Source organism: Nannobrachium achirus (genome assembly GCF_963921795.1).
Source record: "Nannobrachium achirus genome assembly, chromosome: 14".
In the NCBI taxonomy this organism is placed as follows: domain Eukaryota; kingdom Metazoa; phylum Chordata; class Actinopteri; order Myctophiformes; family Myctophidae; genus Nannobrachium; species Nannobrachium achirus.
The window spans coordinates 27,334,891-27,354,279 of record NC_137821.1 but is presented as its reverse complement, the minus strand read 5'-3'; the positions used below and the strand labels follow the sequence as shown (position 1 = coordinate 27,354,279).

Here is a 19,389-nt window from a genome sequence, read left to right as displayed (position 1 = left end):
TTTGCAGCCCCGCTTAGCACGGCTAAAAACATGCCACACGGTTCAGGGGAACACATGTATGGTTTATACCAGGGGTCTTCAACAGGGGGTCCTCAGAGTTACTACAGGGGGTCCTCCAAATCATTGAGGAATAGAAAGTTTTTTCTCCTTTTTTTTGTATTAACCACTTGAACCCTAGTGTCTATATTCTGAGAACCTTAGCCAAAAATAGCAGATCTACAAGCTCATAACGCCTCGCACTGCGAGGCGTTGTGAGCTTGTAGATCGGCTATTTTCGTCAAAGAGCTTTGGTGTAGAGGGGAAAAAGAGCAGACTAAGAACAAAGTGAAAGGTCAAGTTTAAGTATTGACGGTTCAAGTGGTTTAATATCTGAAAACACAAATTGACATGAATCCATAATACACTGATGATTGTTCTGTCAAACGATGAAACTATATGGAATCTACAAAAGTGTTGTGGGGGTCCCTGCTTCATCTCTGTCTCAGCTAAGGGGTTCTTGGCCTGAAAACGTTGAAGACCCTGGTTTTATACATTTATTAACTGTTATTTTGGTTTAATATTTGTCAGCTGTAACAACGATTATTTCTGTTGTACAGCACATTTATTGAATGGGTTGACAAAACACAGACTGTATGCATCTTCCCTTATGCTTACTCACCAGTGACTAGTACAGTATGTACTTGGCCTTATGTTTGTGTCTCTCTTCTCTCCATATTGTTACATGGTAATCAGTGGGAATATGATGATTCAGCTGAACATGTGAGTAGATATGAGATACCCCCTCCCCATCGTCCAACTAGGGCTGGGTGATATGGACACAATCTAATATAACAATATTTTTGACTAAATGGCTCAGTATCGATAGTGTGACAATCGTATTGTATTGTGATTATAATATCAATCTTAGCCGATGTGCAACAAGCTCATAATGCTACGCGATGAGATGCGTTTTGAGCTTGTAGATTGGCTATTTTCGCTATTGACCTTTTTCAGTATAAAATGAGGCATAAGTCATTAAAACCAACAAAAGTCAACACTTGTATTCTGCCATAAAACAAAATATTCCAATATCCCAAATCCCAGATGATATATCAGCATATTGATACATCAATATATTGCCCAGCCCTGCTTCCAACCTCTGCATGAACTTGCATGTCTGTCTTCCGCATCCTCTTCTGCATGACCATTATTTGCAACAACTCCTTCTGACAGCAGTGTTAATCTGAAATGTCAAAAGGATTGACTTAACTACTCTATTCTATTAACTAAGTTTGTTCAAAGAATACAATGAAATCCAACATTAAACGGTTGTGTTCCGCTGCAGTTGTTGATAGACAAAACTGTATTTGGCCGCTTATTTATTCATCACAATTGTATTACTGCTCAGTACACAGTAAAATCCACAGTGTTCATTTGGCGGGTACATTTTTGTACACTTTTAGGTTAGGGCTAATTCAGACTGCTGGGATTTTCTCCACAGCATTCTAATGTTTCATTTTACACTCCGTCATACGAATCGCACTGTTGTGAAGAAAAAAGAGTTGAGCCGTAAGGCAAAGCTCTCTGTCTTTCGAGCAATCTTCGTTCCCACTCTCACCTATGGTCATGAAGTGTGGGTCATGACCGAAAGTATAAGGTCTCGGGTACAAGCGGCCGAAATGAGTTTTCTCAGAAGGGTGGCTGGTATCTCCCTTAGAGATAGGGTGAGAAGTTCAATCACCCGAGAGAGACTTGGAGTAGAACCGCTGCTCCTTCACTTGGAAAGGAGTCAGCTTAGGTGGTTCGGGCATCTAGTACGGATGCCCCCCGAGCGCCTTCCTAGGAAGGTCCTCGATGCACGTCCCACTGGGAGGAGACCCCGTGGCAGACCAAAGACCAGATGGAGAGATTATATCTCCAGACTGGCCTGGGAACGCCTCGGTATACTCCCAGAGGGAGTGGAGGAAGTTGCGCAGGATAAGGAAATCTGGAGGTCTCAGTTGGAGCTGTTACCCCCGCGACCCGATTCCGGATAAGCGGTTGAAGATGGATGGATGGATGGACTCCGTCATACGATGGTGTCACGTGCCTAAAATAGCAGATGCACAAACTTCGCTGTGTCGATCTGCAATGTCCGGCACGCAACATAGTACGTATAAATCAGGCTTTAAACGGTTTTGTCCCGTCGCTAATCTTTGGTCTGAATTAGGCTTAAGAGTTAAATTAACACTCTGGACATTGCTGTGTACATTATGCTGCACTGAGTGCCAATTCTTTATGCAAATTGAGAACATATATTTTTTCGGTTGCTACTGGTGTCCTAACCCATCCCCCTGCTTGATTGAGTAACTAAAATAACTCTAATTTGTGTCTGCTGACTAAAATGTGTGTTCTTCCTCAGGAAATGGTCATCACTGAGTTGCAGGCAGAAACTACATATTCTGTTGCAGTTGCAGCCTACACGACAAAAGGCGATGGGGCTCGTAGCAAGCCCAAGCTGATCACAACCACTGGCGCAGGTAAAGAAACTGTCACCGTTGACAAATCTCCTATAGCTCCTCTGCTAATGTACTTTGTGATCCTCCCCCCCCCCCTTCCCCCAAAAAAATGCATTTGTCGTCTGAAGCTGTGAAATTGCACCCGGCGGAGAGAGAAAAAGAAATTGCTAGACGAACCTTTCCCCTCGATGGCTATTAAAGTGTGAGTGCGGCTAATTGCTAGCCTCATTTATGACAACAATTGTAATTCCTCTTAGCTACTGCTATGATACTGGAATGCTCATATGGGTTAAGAGAAATGAATATAAGAAAAGAAAGGGAAAAGTGGGGTGTGGTGTGGGGGGGGGGGGGGGGGGCTGTTCCAAGTCTCACTGGCCTCCTTTGAGAGAGAATCCTGGTGGCAAGTCAGGAATACCTGCTGTGTTTATGGTCATAATGCAAAAAATACAAAATGCTTTCATGCTGCATCTGCCTGCAGTTGTACAGACACAGGTTTGAGATGGAAATGAGAGAGAGAACTGCTTGAAAAGGTTCTGCTCTGCTGGGTGTAACAATGGTGGCATCACCTGATCATTGTGTTGACTGTTGGCTCATATTTGCCCTGATCACTTGGATGTGGATTGTGGATCACATTATGGCACTGGTTCTCAACTTGAGGTCTAGGGAACCTCCAGGCATCATTGACAGGGTTCCAGGGGGTCCCCAGCCAAATAAATAATGGATAGTGTAGAACCAAAACGGACCCTTAAAGGTCTGTAACTCAAATCACTTTTCTTTGTCACTTTTCTGACATCATGACACCTCATCACAGCTAAGATATAGCTATGGGATATAGCATCATATCGTTGTGATGTCAGAACAGGTCAGCTACATCCTTCTGCTGAGCTGGGATGATATTGATGACACCAGGGATCTCCATGTATGGGGCTATATCTCCATATATGGTGCTATATCCTATATCACCTAATAAACTCCATATTTGGACATGACATAGATGGGAGTTTATTGATTGATTGAAGAGTTTATTAGAAGTTTGCATAGGAACAGGTACAGTTTCATGACGGTACTGTTCACTGGCACAAGGTCAACTAAAAGGAGATCCTAGAAAAGCACTTGGCTTATTTACACAGAAACCATTGAAGTATCTCATATAACATTGAATGACAGACGGATAGAACACAGTACTATGCAGTTATTAGGTGAGACCTATATAAGTTAGCAGGATGTGTCGGGTAGCTCCATATATGGAGTAACAATCTTCAGTGAGTCATGTCGGGGAGATAGGCTAAGAAAGAGTAGAGTATTCTGCTTGCCTCCTGAGCTCAGGGGTAATGGCCACCCTTTATTGGCTGTGTGCTTGTGACATCAGAGACCATCAGACTGAAGTCAGCACTAGATGTCCTTGCTGGTTCCATATATGGAGCTGTAGATCGTTTTAGGTCCAAATATGGAGTTTATTAGGTGAGACCTATATACTTTAGCAAGATGTGTCGGGTAGCTCCATATATGGAGTAACAATCTTTAGTGGGTAACTATGGCGCGACCACGCATCTCACTGGTTTGTATAATTACAAATGAGGATTTTGCCGTTTAGACTGGGGTCCCAGAGGTAAACTTCCAGGTCCATAGCCTAATTAATACATAATATCAAACTGGGGTTAGTTGAGATGAAGATGGTAGAGAAGCACTGCACTAATGGACAGAACACGTTTCCACCAAGTTGCCTTCAGATACTGTGGGAGCACCAATGTCCTCCATAACTGTAACATTGCGTTTCTTTCTCCATTGGCACTGCCATAGTTCCCGATAAGCCTCGTCTCATGGTGAGCACCACCAACATGGGCACGGCCCTCCTCCAATGGCACCCCCCCGCACTGACCCACGGGCCCCTGCAAGGCTACCGCCTCCGCTTCGGCCGCAAGGACGTGGACCCGCTGACCGTCATCGAGTTCCCCGAGCGCGAGAACCACTACACTACCAAAGAGATCCACAAGGGGGCCTCGTACACCTTCCGCCTGTCGGCGCGGAACAAGGTGGGGTTCGGTGAAGAGACTGTGAAAGAGGTCAACACCAACGAGGATGTACCGAGCGGCTACCCTCAGAGCATCACGGCCGAGGGCGGCACTACCACCACCATCCAGGTTAGCTGGAGACCCCTTTTGTTGGCAGAGCGCAATGGCATCATTGTGAAATATGCACTGCAGTACAAGGATATCAACAGTCCCCGCAGTCCGTCAGAACTCTTCATCACCGCCCCAGAGTCCACCGTCATCCTGGACAGCCTTAAGGCCGACACCACTTACGATATCAAAATGTGCGCCTTCACCAGCAAGGGCGCTGGCCCCTATAGCCCAAGTGTCCAATTCAGGACACAGCCTTTGGATCAAGGTAGGACCATTCCCCAAACCCTTTTTAGCCCCTCCGCCTTATTCAGAATTCTGCCTCTACCAGATCTTTTCGAACAACGGCCACGTACCTCTGCAAGTGTCCTCAAATGGCACGAAGGTGAAAAAGGGGAAATCGGATCCGCTAAAGGACTCGGTACAAACCGCCAGGACTTTTTGTCCTTCCCATAGTCTCCTCACCTTAAGAATGATTTTAAAAAGAAAGATAAATAATATGGTGTAAGTATCTGTGTCTTTTGTTTTGTCAGCTGAGCAAAGATCAGTCAATAAAAGTAAGACATGCTGTTGGTAAGAAGGTAAGAATGGAGCACTTTCAGTCTGCTTTAGTACTAATTTCAGGCTGGTTATGAAGGGAAGCTTTCAGCAGGTAAGCACTGTGTGTGGAGCCTCTGTTGGTTGGTTAATCTTTGTGGCTAAATCACCCACTCCCCCTTTCTTTTAGCAGTGTTTGCAAAAAACTTTCATGTGAAAGCTGCCACAAAGACGTCAGTGCTCCTAACATGGGAGATCCCAGACAGCTACAACCCAGCTCAACCCTTCACAGTGAGTGCTACTCTCTATCTAGATACTTTAGGCTATTAGAATAACATTTATGTCAATTACAATTTCTTAACGGTTACATTTTATGAAAAGTAAGTCAGACTTTTCCATGGTGTACAGTTATATGTTGTTAAATGTGTTCTTTGTTGCATTACAGTATAAACAGACTTACGGTACAATGCATTATAATCTGCTTATTATAAAGTATAATTATTGTCATAAGCACTCATAAATAATTTTTTATAACAATAATCATAACACATTATAGAACATTTTATAGCAACTTATAAGGTTGAGTATTATAACACTTCACAATGGCTGGACACTCAGACTGTATTTTTTGCCAAGGATCATAATTGTAGTACAGATAGATAGATAGATAGATAGATAGATAGATAGATAGATAGATAGATAGATAGATTTTTAAAGTGTCATGCACCACATGGTGCCCAGCCCGCACGGGCTTACAAGACACTCACAGACATAGTATACATACAGTACACCAAGATACACCACATAAAAATGCAAAAGAAAAAAGTATTGAGTGTCCATGTTTACGGATACAATGTTCTCCACCTCAACTGCCATGCCTTCTCTATGAATTTTGCTAGAACAAATACTTCATTATTGAACAACCAGCGTAACATAGAACATTCATATATATTACATATATATATTTTAAATGTATTATAATCACTGTTATAATGCATGATCGTGTGGACACCATGAATGTTAAATGTGACAGACCGCTGACCTACATGTCCGTTGTGCAGATTCTTTACGACAATGGCCAAAGTGTGGAGGTGGACGGGAAGCTCACACTGAAGCTGATCACTGGTCTGCAGCCGGAAACACAGTACTCCTTCCTCTTGACCAATCGCGGGAACAGCGCTGGAGGTCTCCAACACCGCGTGTCCACCATGACCGCCCCAGACATCCTACGTACGAAGCCATTCGTAATCGGGAAGACCAACTCCAACGGCATGGTGACAGTGGAGCTGCCATCAGTGCAGACCTCGGAGAAAGTCCGGTGAGTAACAAAGACTGCACAGAATAGATTAGTATAGAACAGGGCTCCTCAATAGGCGGCCCGTGGGCCATTTGCGGCCCGCGGGGGGCTACTGTCTGGCCCACACCAACCCCAGTAATAATGGTGGTATAAGAGCAGCAACAACACTAGTATATCGTCGTTGTCGGGTGGAAATCTTGTATCTCCAAATTTGCATGTTCTTTCGCAAATCATACAAGGCTGTCGCACAAAAGTAGTGAAAACAGCATATCTACAAGCACACAACGCCTCGCACTGTGAGGCGTTTTCACTAGTTTTTAATATGACAAATTCAAAACGGATGGTTTTGGACATACAAGATTTTCACCTGACAACGACGAAAACTGTTGCTGGAGTAGCAGGAACGCCACCGTCGCCCCCCTGCAATGCTGTGGCCCTCGGCTTGGTACCCTAAACATAATTCGGCCCTTGGGGAAAACTAATTGGGGAACCCTGGTATAGAATATTACTCACACCTGGCCAATGACCATTTCCTAAATTATTTTGATTCACTGTAATAGAATTGAACTCGGGTGCCTGGTGGTTCAGCCAGCTCACAGTGGGTGAAATAATGTGTTGTGCAATTTATAAACATATTGCAATCACAGAAAGAGTTAGAATAGGGAAAGAGATAATCGAGAAGGATGCAACACAGAACAAATACCGGATAGCAGTTAAACTAGTGCACTGACCATAATCCGCATTGTGAGTCGCAGGGACCCGGATTCGACATTAACTGGATCATGTCTCTGCCCTAGGTTTCCTGTCTCTAATCACACTCCTATTTAAATAAAGCATAAAATGCCGAAAGACATAATGTGATACTTACACAATCAAACACTACACTATGGAATACCAGAGCGTTTTGTTTAAATTTCCATTTCACATTTAGAAAACAGTCTAAAACAGAGCCTTTTCTACTGGAGAATTGTGCTGATTGAGATGAGATTATGGGTGTAATGCTTTAATGGGATTGAAGAGCTTGTATCACTGAGCTGCTATTCAGACTAATTGGGTTGGCCTTCATTAAAATGAGTTGGTCGCTTCCTTGCTTGGCTTATTTGTAAAACTTGAGTTTTCCTATAGGGCTGCATCAACTTATCGAACTAATCAATGTAATCGATTATAATATATATATATATATATATATATATATATATATATATATATATATATATGTCACAGGTTCGGGACTCGAACCTGTGACACGCTGTCAGGCTACATTTTAGCCTAGGTGCCCAAACCGATACGGCAGCGGTCAGGAGCAAAAATGTCATTATTTTATGATATAATGATGACACTAGTATGACACTGTTGTATGACAAAGTGTAAAACATTGCTTACGTTTATTCATATTAATCAATAAAAATTGATTATTAAAAGATCTATGCAAAAAAAAAATATATATATATTTATTCGTTGATGTATACAAAATATTTAATTATTAATATTTATTTGTAAAAGCGCTTCTCGATTATTTGATTAATCAAAAACATATTTGATAGAATCATTGCTGAAAAGATCATTGATATTTATGTCCCTACTGTCCTAATGAGTTACATCAGTAGAAAAGCAGAGTTACCATCACATTGTCCTGCATATATATCCGTTCGTTCCATTACGCTACCTCATTATAACACCTCAGTCGCCACACAGGTTGAGACAATCCTATCAAACTAAGCCCGCTAGTCTGTGCTAAGCCTTACAAAGTCTCCCCTACTGGTTGAACAAAGCTTGGTGTTGTCAAAAAGCCAACAACCACATCTGTCGGTAGACTGGCGCTACAAACCCGCTGTGGGTTTCTGATCTTGCTAGATGCACTTGGCTCTCTCTCTCGCATGACAAAACTTAAGCTAATTAGTTTCCCATTAGCCTGCCACGCTGGCTCCCTGGCTAACGCTAGCTTGGGCTCAGCTTGGCCTGGAAGCCCCCCCCCCCCAAAAAAAAAACTCTGTCAGAAGCCATTATCTCTGTTACCACCCTGATGGAGGGTTGAAAATCCTTCTAATTCCACCTCTTTTCTGTGCACACAGCGGACTGCTAATTAGCTCATGGGGGGGGGCGCCACTCTCCGAGGTGTAACAGTGGTGCTTGATGTTCTCTGAGCAGGTCGCAATTAGTTGGAAAACATGAGGAAAATGGCCCTAATTGAGTGATAAGGAGCATGGATGGCTAATTGCATGACGACGTGTCTGTTTTTAGGCAGTCTGTTTTTAGTCCAGTCGGTGCCGCATGATGTGCATTCTGTTTGTACCCCTAATATACTGCCCACGCTGAAATTCAGGCTACTTTGATGTGAGTCTTATTTATTTTTGGTCAGGACAACAGCCTTTGAGCCTTATACTTTTTTTAAAAGGAACTTTGATGTAGTGTGCAGTAAAAAATGATAGTGACATTTTGACCTTGGCTAGGATATAATTGAGCCTTAACTTGTGTCTGTGTTTTTGTTCATATCCAGGGGTTACTATGTCGTGGTGGTGCCACTGAAGAAGCAGCGAACTGGCAAGTTCTTCAAACCTTGGGACAACCCTGATGAGATGAACTTGGAAGAGGTGGGTTCAAGGGAACAGTCGGTTACACTGTTTTAACCACATAGGTGTCCCTATTTTGGGAAAATGTTCAAAATTGTTAAAAGAAAGAAGAAGAAAAAAAAGAATCTACAAACGCCAAGTGTCACATCGTCAATGTGATGCATTGTGTAGTATATATTTTTTAGCATACAACAAAGTACACAGCTTAAGTGGTTAAGATGTGCCAGGAAAAACCTGGTGACAGTTTTATTGGTTACGGACAATACAAGAGGATGTGTTTATCACCAAAAAGGATGATGATACCTGTTGCTGCAACGCTATGATACCTTTAATTTCAATCATTCTGTAAATCAATCAATCAATCAATCAATCAATCAATCAATCAATCAAGCAAACTAATCTTAAAGGAACATTTTAAAGTGCATGCAATATCTTATTGTTCTTGAATTAATTCAGCCATTACATTACAAAAAATTATCTTAAACCCAGTCCGATAAGTGTCCCGCATACGGTATATCAGACCTTTCTTCTGGAGTTGGCGTAGGAGAAGTTGGACAGATAGTAATCTACCGTAAGCCTACCCCCAGGTTTGACGGGGGCGTTAGGAACAGGGAGTGATGCTCACCCGCTGATTGACGCAAATGGCTGCAGAGAGCATTGTTCTCATGGAAATGAGGACAATGTGGAGTAGCCATCAAGTGTACTGCGACTCAACCCCCGCTCCATCATCCCCTCATCCTCTCTCTCTCTCTCTCTCCCCCTCCCTCCCTTTCTGGTAATTACCTGGAGAGCTGCATCAGACCTCCCTGTCTCTCCCCATTTCAGGGGAAAAGCTCCACAGCAAAAATCCGGAGTGTTCATTTATTTCTGGCGAAAGTGTACACTTGCACTCTCAGAGTTAAACGAACACTCCAGGATTTGCTGTGTGTAGGCCAGCACTTGGGCACAAAGAAACTTGACGACTTTTTAATTCACCCAGCTAATCCTGTGCGTCGTGCAGCCCGCTTAAAAGCATTAGCGGGGGAAGCATTTATTGCTGTTTAGCAGTGGCAACCGTGCACGTAGCATGCAAGGTGAGATTTGGCAAAACTTTCAGATGCACAAATGGAAACTTCTCTCCTCACACACCCGATAAGTGGCAGCTCAAATCGGTGTTGTCTAGCCTGGATTTGGCCTGTAAAAGTACTCTCCCAGGCCTTGTGTGAGACTTGTAATTTATTTTTAAGGCCGGCCATAGCTGTGTGGGTAGAGATGGCCGTCTGGGAATCAGAAGGTCGCCGGTTCAACTCTCAGCTCGCCCAGTCTACATCTACTAAGTGTCACTGAGCAAGACACTTGACCCCTAACAGCTCCCACAGTGTACTCATCTGAGCTATCTGCTGGGTAAATGCAGAAAAACGAATTTCCTCTTCCCTGGGGTGCCAGTAAATACTGCCTTTCCCCCCTTTCCCCTTAATGGAAGTTGGGAATGGATCCATATTACTGGTTAACCCATTGCAATTACCCATTGTAGATGTTGAAGGGAACACTGTAGACTTGAAATATTTTGTCTCACATTTAAGCTTGCCATGAACGTAATACATCAAGTCCCCAGTAGTACGTAAGAGACGAACACACATATGTGTCTCATCTTGCATTGACTTTATAGTTCTCGCCTCCAGGCCCCCTTGTCTGTAGCCTTGACCGATCGCCCAAAAGTCCACCTTCGGTTGGAATTTATTTGTTTGTCAATATTGGCACTCACCTTTTCCCAACTTTTCCCAAGGGCAGCTAGAGTTGGCCGTGTTGACAGGAGAGATGATTGAAGACATTATCGGGGCACCGACAGCCCTGCAGCCAAAACAGAGCACACACATACTCACGCACACACAAACATGCACGCGCGTGCGCACGCACGCGCGCACACACACACGCACGCACGCACGCACGCACGCACGCACGCACGCACGCACGCACACACACACACACACACGCTATGCATACTTTACTGACAGGCAAATGCATGGATACACACTCATCCGCACCGACATGCACACACAAGCACGCACGCACGCACGCACGCACGCACGCACGCACGCACGCACGCACGCACGCACGCGCGCGCGCACACAGATACATAATACATAAAGTATATATAGGCACATAGCCATGAGGTGCTACAATTCATATTGTTATTATTCTTTCTAAACCATGAAATATAAAATGGCAACTCTGTTGAAGTATAATTGTAACTGTCTGCATACCGTATTCAGCCTGATAATTATTCCTTTTATTGACTGATCTGTAAAAAAATGCTATTTTGATATAGTCTTGTCATTGAAGCAGATAGTAGTACACACACACACACACACACACACACACACACACACACACACACACACACACACACACACACACACACACACACACACACACACACACACACACACACACAAACCTTGAATTAGCTATTACGCTTATTTAAAATAATTGGCCGTGATATCTTTTGTCAGTGTCTTGTCAGGTGTGGAGGTAGATAAATGGGTGTCTTGTTGCACGGCTCTCAATATCTTAGTTCCCCCTCAAAGCATGGCATATCAAACCACAACTCTATTGAAGTATAATTGTAACTGTCTGCAACTTCACTCCGTTATTTATCACTGTTATTGACAGATCTGTAAAAAACTATTTTGGTAGCCATTTCATTGAAGCAGATAGTAGTTTGATTTGCAGGTCACCATTATATTTTTGATGAGATGTCTGTTAAGAAAGAAAAACACTGTCTGCCGTCCCTTCTCATATCTTTCTCTTTCACTCACCTGTCACTAATGGGATGTTTGAGAATGGAGATCCATCAGTCAAAAGGGAAAACAAACCCAAACTGCTTTTATTCTGTTTTTCTTAATTCTATTTCTTGCCATTTTGAGCAAAGATGTAAGTCTGATTGTATCTACAAGAGAGAGTAGCTGAGCTGTGTGATTTTTGAATAAAATCAATTTAGTCATTTTAATATTGTTATTGATTATACATCTTGCCTTTTGAAAATCCACACATCATTTTATCCTAGTCCAAACCAGATAAAATAACTGCTCTTTTTTCTCTAGTGGTCTGCCTTTTGCAGACCGTGTGTGTGTGTGTTGCGTGTATAAGAAGAGATACAGTGCTTCTGGGTTCTCAAACTTTTCCACATTTTTACTCCTCTCGCTTCAGCTGCTCAAAGAGATTAACCGGACGAGCAGAGGCCTTCGCTTCCGGAGGCAGATGGAGCCCAAACCCTACATCGCCGCCTACTTCAAAGACCTGCCTACAGAGTTCACCCTAGGAGACGCCAAGATCTACGGGGATTTTGAAAACAAGCAGCTCCAAAATGGCCAGGAGTACATTTTCTTCGTGCTCGCCATTCTGGAGATGTCAGAAAATGTAAGGCCCATTGCACAATGTCTTCTGGTTTGGTTGTTTGTTTGTCTGTTTGTTTGTGTGTCTACTCTTTCACTCCCCAACCGTGTTTCTCATGATTATTTGATCCATGTTTGTCTTTCCTCGTGACTTTTTAATGAGAGCCGCGAGCTCGCTGCATGAGTGATGTAGCCGCCGGCTATACCCTTACAGAGGATGTCTCATACACACTCTGTGCTAAAAGTTGCGTGTTAACACTAACCGTCAAAAAGGAAGAATTCCAGTGTGTCTTGGCGGGGTGCTTGTACTCTGCTTGGATGTGTTACTTTGAGGCTTCCTGTCGAAAGTCTTTAACGCTCGCGCAGCCGAGCCGGCCCCCACCTCTGCGTGGAGGGGAGGCCTCTCGAGACCCCAGCCAATCGCGGGAACGCGTTGATAACGGGGCCTCTCTTTAATTGCGGCCTCTGTGCGGTCCACCTTATCTCCGCCGCTGCAGTTTGTGCGTGCGTGCCTGCGTGTGTGTGGAAAGAAGCTGCATGATTAGGCGGCTGCAGGCAGGATGATGGATTTGATGAGCTTCGAGGGCTACAGTCCAGTCTCACACACACAACCCTGACTTCAGGTGGAGCTTAAAAAAAAAAACGATAATGATGGACAGAAGGAAATCTCCACTTTACCCACCAAAGCAAAGATTTGCTTTTTTTCCTCTACCCCCAAGCCTGATCTTTTTATTTTTTTCCCCCTCTCCTTCTTTTATCTCTCTCCACTCCGAATGTGAATTAGCTCAATCAAAGCCCACAAATGTAAGATATAACCCATCATTTTTATCAGGTCGGTTTGCAACTTAGCAGGAATACACACAGACACGTACACACACACACACAAACACGCACGCACGCTTGCTCGCACACACTCACATTGCTAATTACACCTATTTAGCACGGGTGGGTGTAATGTCTTAGTTTGTGTGTTGTCAGTAGGGCATTCACGAATAGTGATTTTTAGTATTCGAATTATTCGACCTCAAAGTATTTCGAATATTCGACAGGACTGGCCAAACTGTCAAATATTATAAGTAAGCAAGAGGCGAACATTGTGAAAATAGCATGCTCACAACGCCTCTATCTGCGGAACCGAGTCACATTAAATGTAATACCTACAATTCCAAGTGCTTGTCCCCAAGTGGGGGTCCCCAGTTCAAATATGTTTATTTTGGGGGTCACGGCCTAAAAAGGTTTGAGAACCCCTGGTATAGAGCATTAACAAATGTATCCACCAGGGGCATTGACAACTCATTCTTATGACTTCCTATCTAGCCAAGCTTTATAAACTATATACTTTTTTAAAGAGAAAACAATAGAAAAATAAAAATAAGCGAATATTCAACTTCGGTGAACAACGTCGAATAGTGACTTTGATATTCGAATATTCGAATATTGGGTGAATGCCCTAGTTGTCAGGTGGGTTCGTGCAGAGGTAGATAAAATGGAAGTCTTGATGCAGGGCTTTCAGTATCTTGACTCCCCTGAGGACAGGGCGTATCGTTTGACATTCAGTGGTGAGCTCTGATGGGTAGTTGAGATTGCTTCTCCAAAAACCTCCGAGGACGCTTTTATTTCCGTCTGGGTAAGAAACTCTGACCAAAATACATACAGTATGTGCACGTTGGAGCACGAAGCGATCAAATTCATGTTTCCTCTTGTGCATTTCTATTCCTATTTGCTGGTACGATGTCTCGGGTCCCTGGAGACTGCATTACTAGGCACGCATCCATCATCCATCCACCATAGCCAATTCCAACTGTTGTGCCAGTGTTGCAAATACATTCCACACATTATTCTGCACTTTAAAAGGCCATGTCAGATCTGAGATGAGACGGGATGAAACGGGCCTTACAAAAGAATGAAAAGATGTCTGATTATTATGAACTGCTCCACTGCTTCTAATAGTTAGGATGGGTGAATGCAGCGGACAAATTCCAGGTATGTGCAAATGTACTTGACAAATACCCCAACAACAACCCCACCCTTGTGTGAGTTCAAACCGGAGACATGTTTTGCTGCCAAAACCTTTTGTTCGGTTTGACCAGTGTTCCACACCTCTAGTACAAATGGCTGATAGGGTGTTTCGTGCATTGTATATTTTCTTGACTTTTAGCCAACTGACTACGGATAACTCCTTCTACAGACACTGCAAAGTTCCCAGGCTAGCCAAACTAGAGTTGCAGTCAGCCTCATATGCAAACGGTGACACCACAACGAGAGCAAATTCTGACCGCCTTGTTCAAACGCTGTCACATCGTCAAATTAAAAAAGTTGCTGAAACGGCAAGGGGTGCAAGATTCATACTTTTACAGCCTTCTGAATAACATCTCTGACAGCAAAAGTCCAACACAAAGACCAGACAAACGCGTGTTTAGCATAATAACCCACTTTAAAGGTTGACAGATCAGAGAATGAAGTAACAATCAATAACTCCCTCTCCTCTCTCCCCAGACCATGTATGCCACCAGCCCCTACTCTGACCCTGTGGTGTCAGCCGACATCGACCCGCAGCCCGTCATCGATGAGGAGGAAGGCCTCATCTGGGTGGTGGGCCCCGTGCTGGCCGTGGTCTTCATCATATGTATTGTCATCGCCATTCTCCTCTACAAGAGGTGAGGATAGGAAAATTGCACATATGCACACGCAAATACACAGCATAAAACACCTTAACATAAATCGGTTTCTTGCTTTATTGTGAATAAGCACAGACACGCATGCGCACACAATCACACTCGCGCACACAAACACATAAAATCCTTAGCCTAAAGGAATCTTGTGCTTTAATGTGAATAAGCAAGTATGTGCACGCACGCACACACACGCGCACACACACACACACACACGCGCACACACACAGTATTATTTGGATTGAAAGCTAGAAGCACACACCGTCTTTAGACTCTCAATCACCCTCACTCTGGGGAATGCACACACACACACACACACAGACACGTGCGCGCATACGATTTCAAAACCTCTGAAGAGCCCATCTGTACAAGCTGTACAAGCCGTCTCCCCATCACTTGCAGACAACCACAATCCTTTACACAGACACGAACGCTGACTGAAAGTTAATCAGACACATCCATCTATTCCACCCTCACACACACACGCATGTGCACACACGCACACACGCAGTAGCAGACAACTTGTAGTAGCATACCCTCCTCGAATCAAAACAGCCTGCAGCGGAAGCTAGCCCGTTCTCTGTCAGCGCTCGTCAGTCAAGCATAGGAGGAGAGCCTCTCTCCCGACTGTCTGCTGCGTGTCACTGCATGCGTGCGCTGTTTTAGAGTGGGGGCCCCCGGGGGCCCGAGCCTGAGCCCGCATGTGCCCCGGTCCCCTCCATCCCTCATGCCCCTACCCTCCCGGTGCCCAACCTCGCTTGAGAAAACCCCGCTCCAGGGGCTCCGGTGGCACCTTCACCGGGGACACACGTGGAGGCACGCCCACGCACACGTGCGCTCGCCGCTCTCACATGCAGGAACTCGGCGTACAGATTTCACAGCCTTTTCCTCAACACTGTCTTTTCCGCCACCCCCGTCTCTCTCTCTCTCTCTCTCTCTTCACCACACAGCGAAATCCCGAGCGGTAATTCACCCCCGAAAGTGTAGAAATGGACCCGCGACGGTCCAGTTCTTACACTTTCGGAGTTCAGTTAGCACTCTGGATTTTACTGTGCACGCTGAAATATTCTGCAGGGCCCATTCAATCAGTTTCCCTGATACTGAGCTGAACTTCATAATAGTCCTAAGGAAGTAATTTTAGGCAGGCCAGATTATTAAGTGTAGAGTCAGCGTAAGGTATAATCAGTAACGGTACATTTTGCTCCATCTATAGTATCATTGTAATGCGTTTCACAGGGTTAGAGCGTTAAGCCTTCAGCTTTACCATGAGTCTTCACTCTGCAGTGGTGGGAAAAAGTACTCGTATATTTTACTTTAGTCAAAGTATCAATACTGCAACATTATAGAAATACTCTGCTACAAGTAAATGTCCGGAATTCAAAATCTACTTGAGTAAAAGTATGAAAGTGTTAGCGTCAAAATGTACTTACCAAAAGTGTCAAATTAAAACTGTTTGAAAATAGCAGATCTACAAGCTCACAATGCGTCACGATGGGACACGTTGTGAGCTTGTAGATCGGCTATTTTCAAATAGCCAAGGTATAAAATAGGGCTAAAGTGGTTTATGTATGTTTTATAATATTATAATGTATATCTGCAAAGTAACTAGTAACTAAAGTTTGCAAATAAATGTAGTGGAGTAAAAGTACAATATTTGGATCCGAGAAGTAGTGGAGTAAAAGTAAAAGTATTGGGAATTGTAAATACTCAATAAAGTACAAATACCTGCAAATTGTACTTCCAGTAAGGACAGTTCTCAAGTAAATATACGTAGTTACTTTACACCACTGTCACTCTGTATCACGCTCGTCCTTGGACTCCCAACAACTGGGGTTTGAGTTCTGGATCAGGCAGTGCCAAGGAGATCCAGGAAGTAAGAGTTGAACCGAGGCCCTTTGAAAGAAATGGTGTCTGGTGGTGGAGGGGTGGCCATGGGGGGTGGCTGTTCCCTGTGTTTCTGTTTGCGGGGCCGACAGATTTACACGACAATTACTCACGTCAATGTCACTGCCACGTCGGGAGAGAGCGCTCCGCCGCGTAGCCGGACGATATTTCACACGTCGAAATCAATTTTTATGTGACACTATGTGCGTCTCGCGTGTGGAAGCAAAGGACAGCCGTGTTGCTGTACGTCGACCATAGGGGGAAAGGATGGCTAGATGATGATAACGGCTATCCAACGCGGTGGGGAGGTTTGCAGTGCTCTGCAGTCCTTTGCATAGTGCTTTACTGGTCAAATCGGTTTAATCTGAAGGTCAAAATGCCCTGGTCTGCTGCTTTGGCCCCCTGGTCAGCACTCAATAAAAAGGGGCTTATAAAACCATTACCTTTATTGCTTCCCAAGTTCAGTCTATAGTGTGCACAATCTTTTGACGTCAGTTTAAACATTTGATCCCCATTTGACAATATCAAGCACACTATTGTTGAGTTGAGTAAATGCCACAGTATCACGGTTCTACAGTATGTGAGGCTTAAGCTGATGTTTATGCTTGAACGAGAAGCAATCGGCTGCTGTAAATCTGCTTGAAATAACCAAAGACACACAGCGAAGCTTTGTGGTTGCACCTGAGACAACTGTAGTGTTTGAAATGTGTCCCGAGGCTGCATAACTAAGCGTTTAGTCATTTAGGTGAAGCATCTCTAATCTCGCACGCGAAGCTAAAGTGACGCCGTGATTTGCTCTTTGTCTCTGTAGCCAGATGGCGGTTCCCAGATATTATACAAATGATGGCCAGTGTTCTAATTTAGCCGTGAGTAAGTTAGCAGGGGTTGTACAGTAATTGTCCTCAGGTCAGAGGGTCTAGCCGTCTAACGTTGTTTCATTTCCTTCCCTGCTTGCCACTTGGAGCAGCAAACCAGACAGGTAAGAGACTATGAGGAAGTTACTCAGTTACAGCACCGATTCCCACACTGAAGCACTACTACTTAGACCTCACTTTTGTTCACTATACCATTGGTTATCAAACTTTTTTTTTCAAGGACCCCCATAACTCTCCTTGGAAAGTCCATTTGGAACCACCTCATGGAACCCTGAGGGTCCTTGGACCCCATTTTGACAACCACTGCTCTAGACAATCAGTGTTCAAAGTGTACACTTTTACTGAACACTGTCAACCTGGCATCCCTATTTTAAGCATTTTACTATCTGTGAAATTGAAAATTCAATAAAAACAATTTAATAATAATGATTGCGACCGTCAGGTTGCCGTTACTATCAAAACCTCCACCATCTGTCAGTCACACGTCACACTTTTGCCGTACTCACATCTCCGCCACCGTTGCCCCGATCCATGCCAAACTTTGCACACACACTCCTTGGCTGCCAAACCACAACCTCCACCATCATTTCTCACATGGCCCTCTTCTTGCGCCACCATGAGGCCGATTCTTGCAAAACACATTTTTGGACACTGCTCATATACAATTTTTTTTACTGTGTACCGATTTTGCCAAAGCGGTACACAGTATCTCTAGAGTCATGTCATCAACATGGATCTGTCCCATTTCCCATATTCCCTCCTGATTGGCTACCATTGCCTTCTAAAGTTTGTGTATGTGACCTGACGGTTGTGTATCTCCCAATTAGGGAGTCTTACTGGTAATAAAAATATATCTGCAAGCTCACGATTCTGTGAGCTTGTAGATCCGCTATTTTCACTATTTAAAAAATTGGGCTTAGATTGACAGAACTGGTAGTTTTTGTCTTTTATAACTAATGTCACCATAACAATTTAGTTCCAAGCACTGATCTCAGGAAAATTTCAGCCCCCTCTCCATGTGTTCAACAACTGCTTTGCCTTTATTTCACCAAAAGAGAAGGTCACAGCATGACATCTCACCGCCCACAGTACACATGGGGAGATGTAGGACCTTGTACTGTACCTACTGTATAATTTCACCTTCACCCACGCAACCACTCCCTGCTTCTCCTCCCATAGCTCCTTGAGTTTTGCACTTTAATGTTGTTTTTTTGTGTGATCTCAATTTCCCTTTGTCTTTGTACAAACACCAGCATCCTTTCTGTGTGGTGGGTTCGTGTGACCTCTGCCTGACCAATGGTTCTAGCAGAAAAAAAAAAGAAACTATCCTTAAGAATATCAAGATGTTTGTTTGAAGTTTGTTTGTTTGTCTGGTGATCTCTTAAACCACATTTGTAAGAGATACAAAGATATTTATTGATCCTCATTGTGAATGATGGCTTGTTTTATTCAAGTTGAACTAAGACAAGCGGCAAAAGAACCAAAGGCCACGATGACTTTAACATAACGTTTTACGGTCTCTGGCATTGGGAGTTATGAATCTGTTTTGTCATAGCTGAAAAAATATTAAATATCCTCGATTC

At 43.8% G+C, this 19,389-nt stretch overlaps 1 protein-coding gene across 4 annotated transcripts in view; it reads left to right on the top strand.

The window, feature by feature from the left end:
* Window positions 1–19,389, top strand: part of LOC308297742 (receptor-type tyrosine-protein phosphatase delta) — a 221,035-nt gene that overhangs the window by 139,462 nt on the left and 62,184 nt on the right. For 2 of the 4 annotated variants that reach the window (XM_080741304.1, XM_080741302.1), the window contains exons 14-21: window positions 733–759; window positions 2,381–2,498; window positions 4,278–4,865; window positions 5,328–5,425; window positions 6,196–6,452; window positions 8,929–9,022; window positions 12,191–12,400; window positions 14,872–15,032. In XM_080741304.1, coding sequence (XP_080597430.1) covers window positions 733–759; window positions 2,381–2,498; window positions 4,278–4,865; window positions 5,328–5,425; window positions 6,196–6,452; window positions 8,929–9,022; window positions 12,191–12,400; window positions 14,872–15,032 — 1,553 coding nt within the window. Of the gene's footprint in view, window positions 1–732; window positions 760–2,380; window positions 2,499–4,277; window positions 4,866–5,324; window positions 5,426–6,195; window positions 6,453–8,928; window positions 9,023–12,190; window positions 12,401–14,871; window positions 15,033–19,389 lie in introns of all 4 variants that reach the window. The other 2 variants (XM_080741303.1, XM_080741301.1) reach the window with 1 other exon arrangement.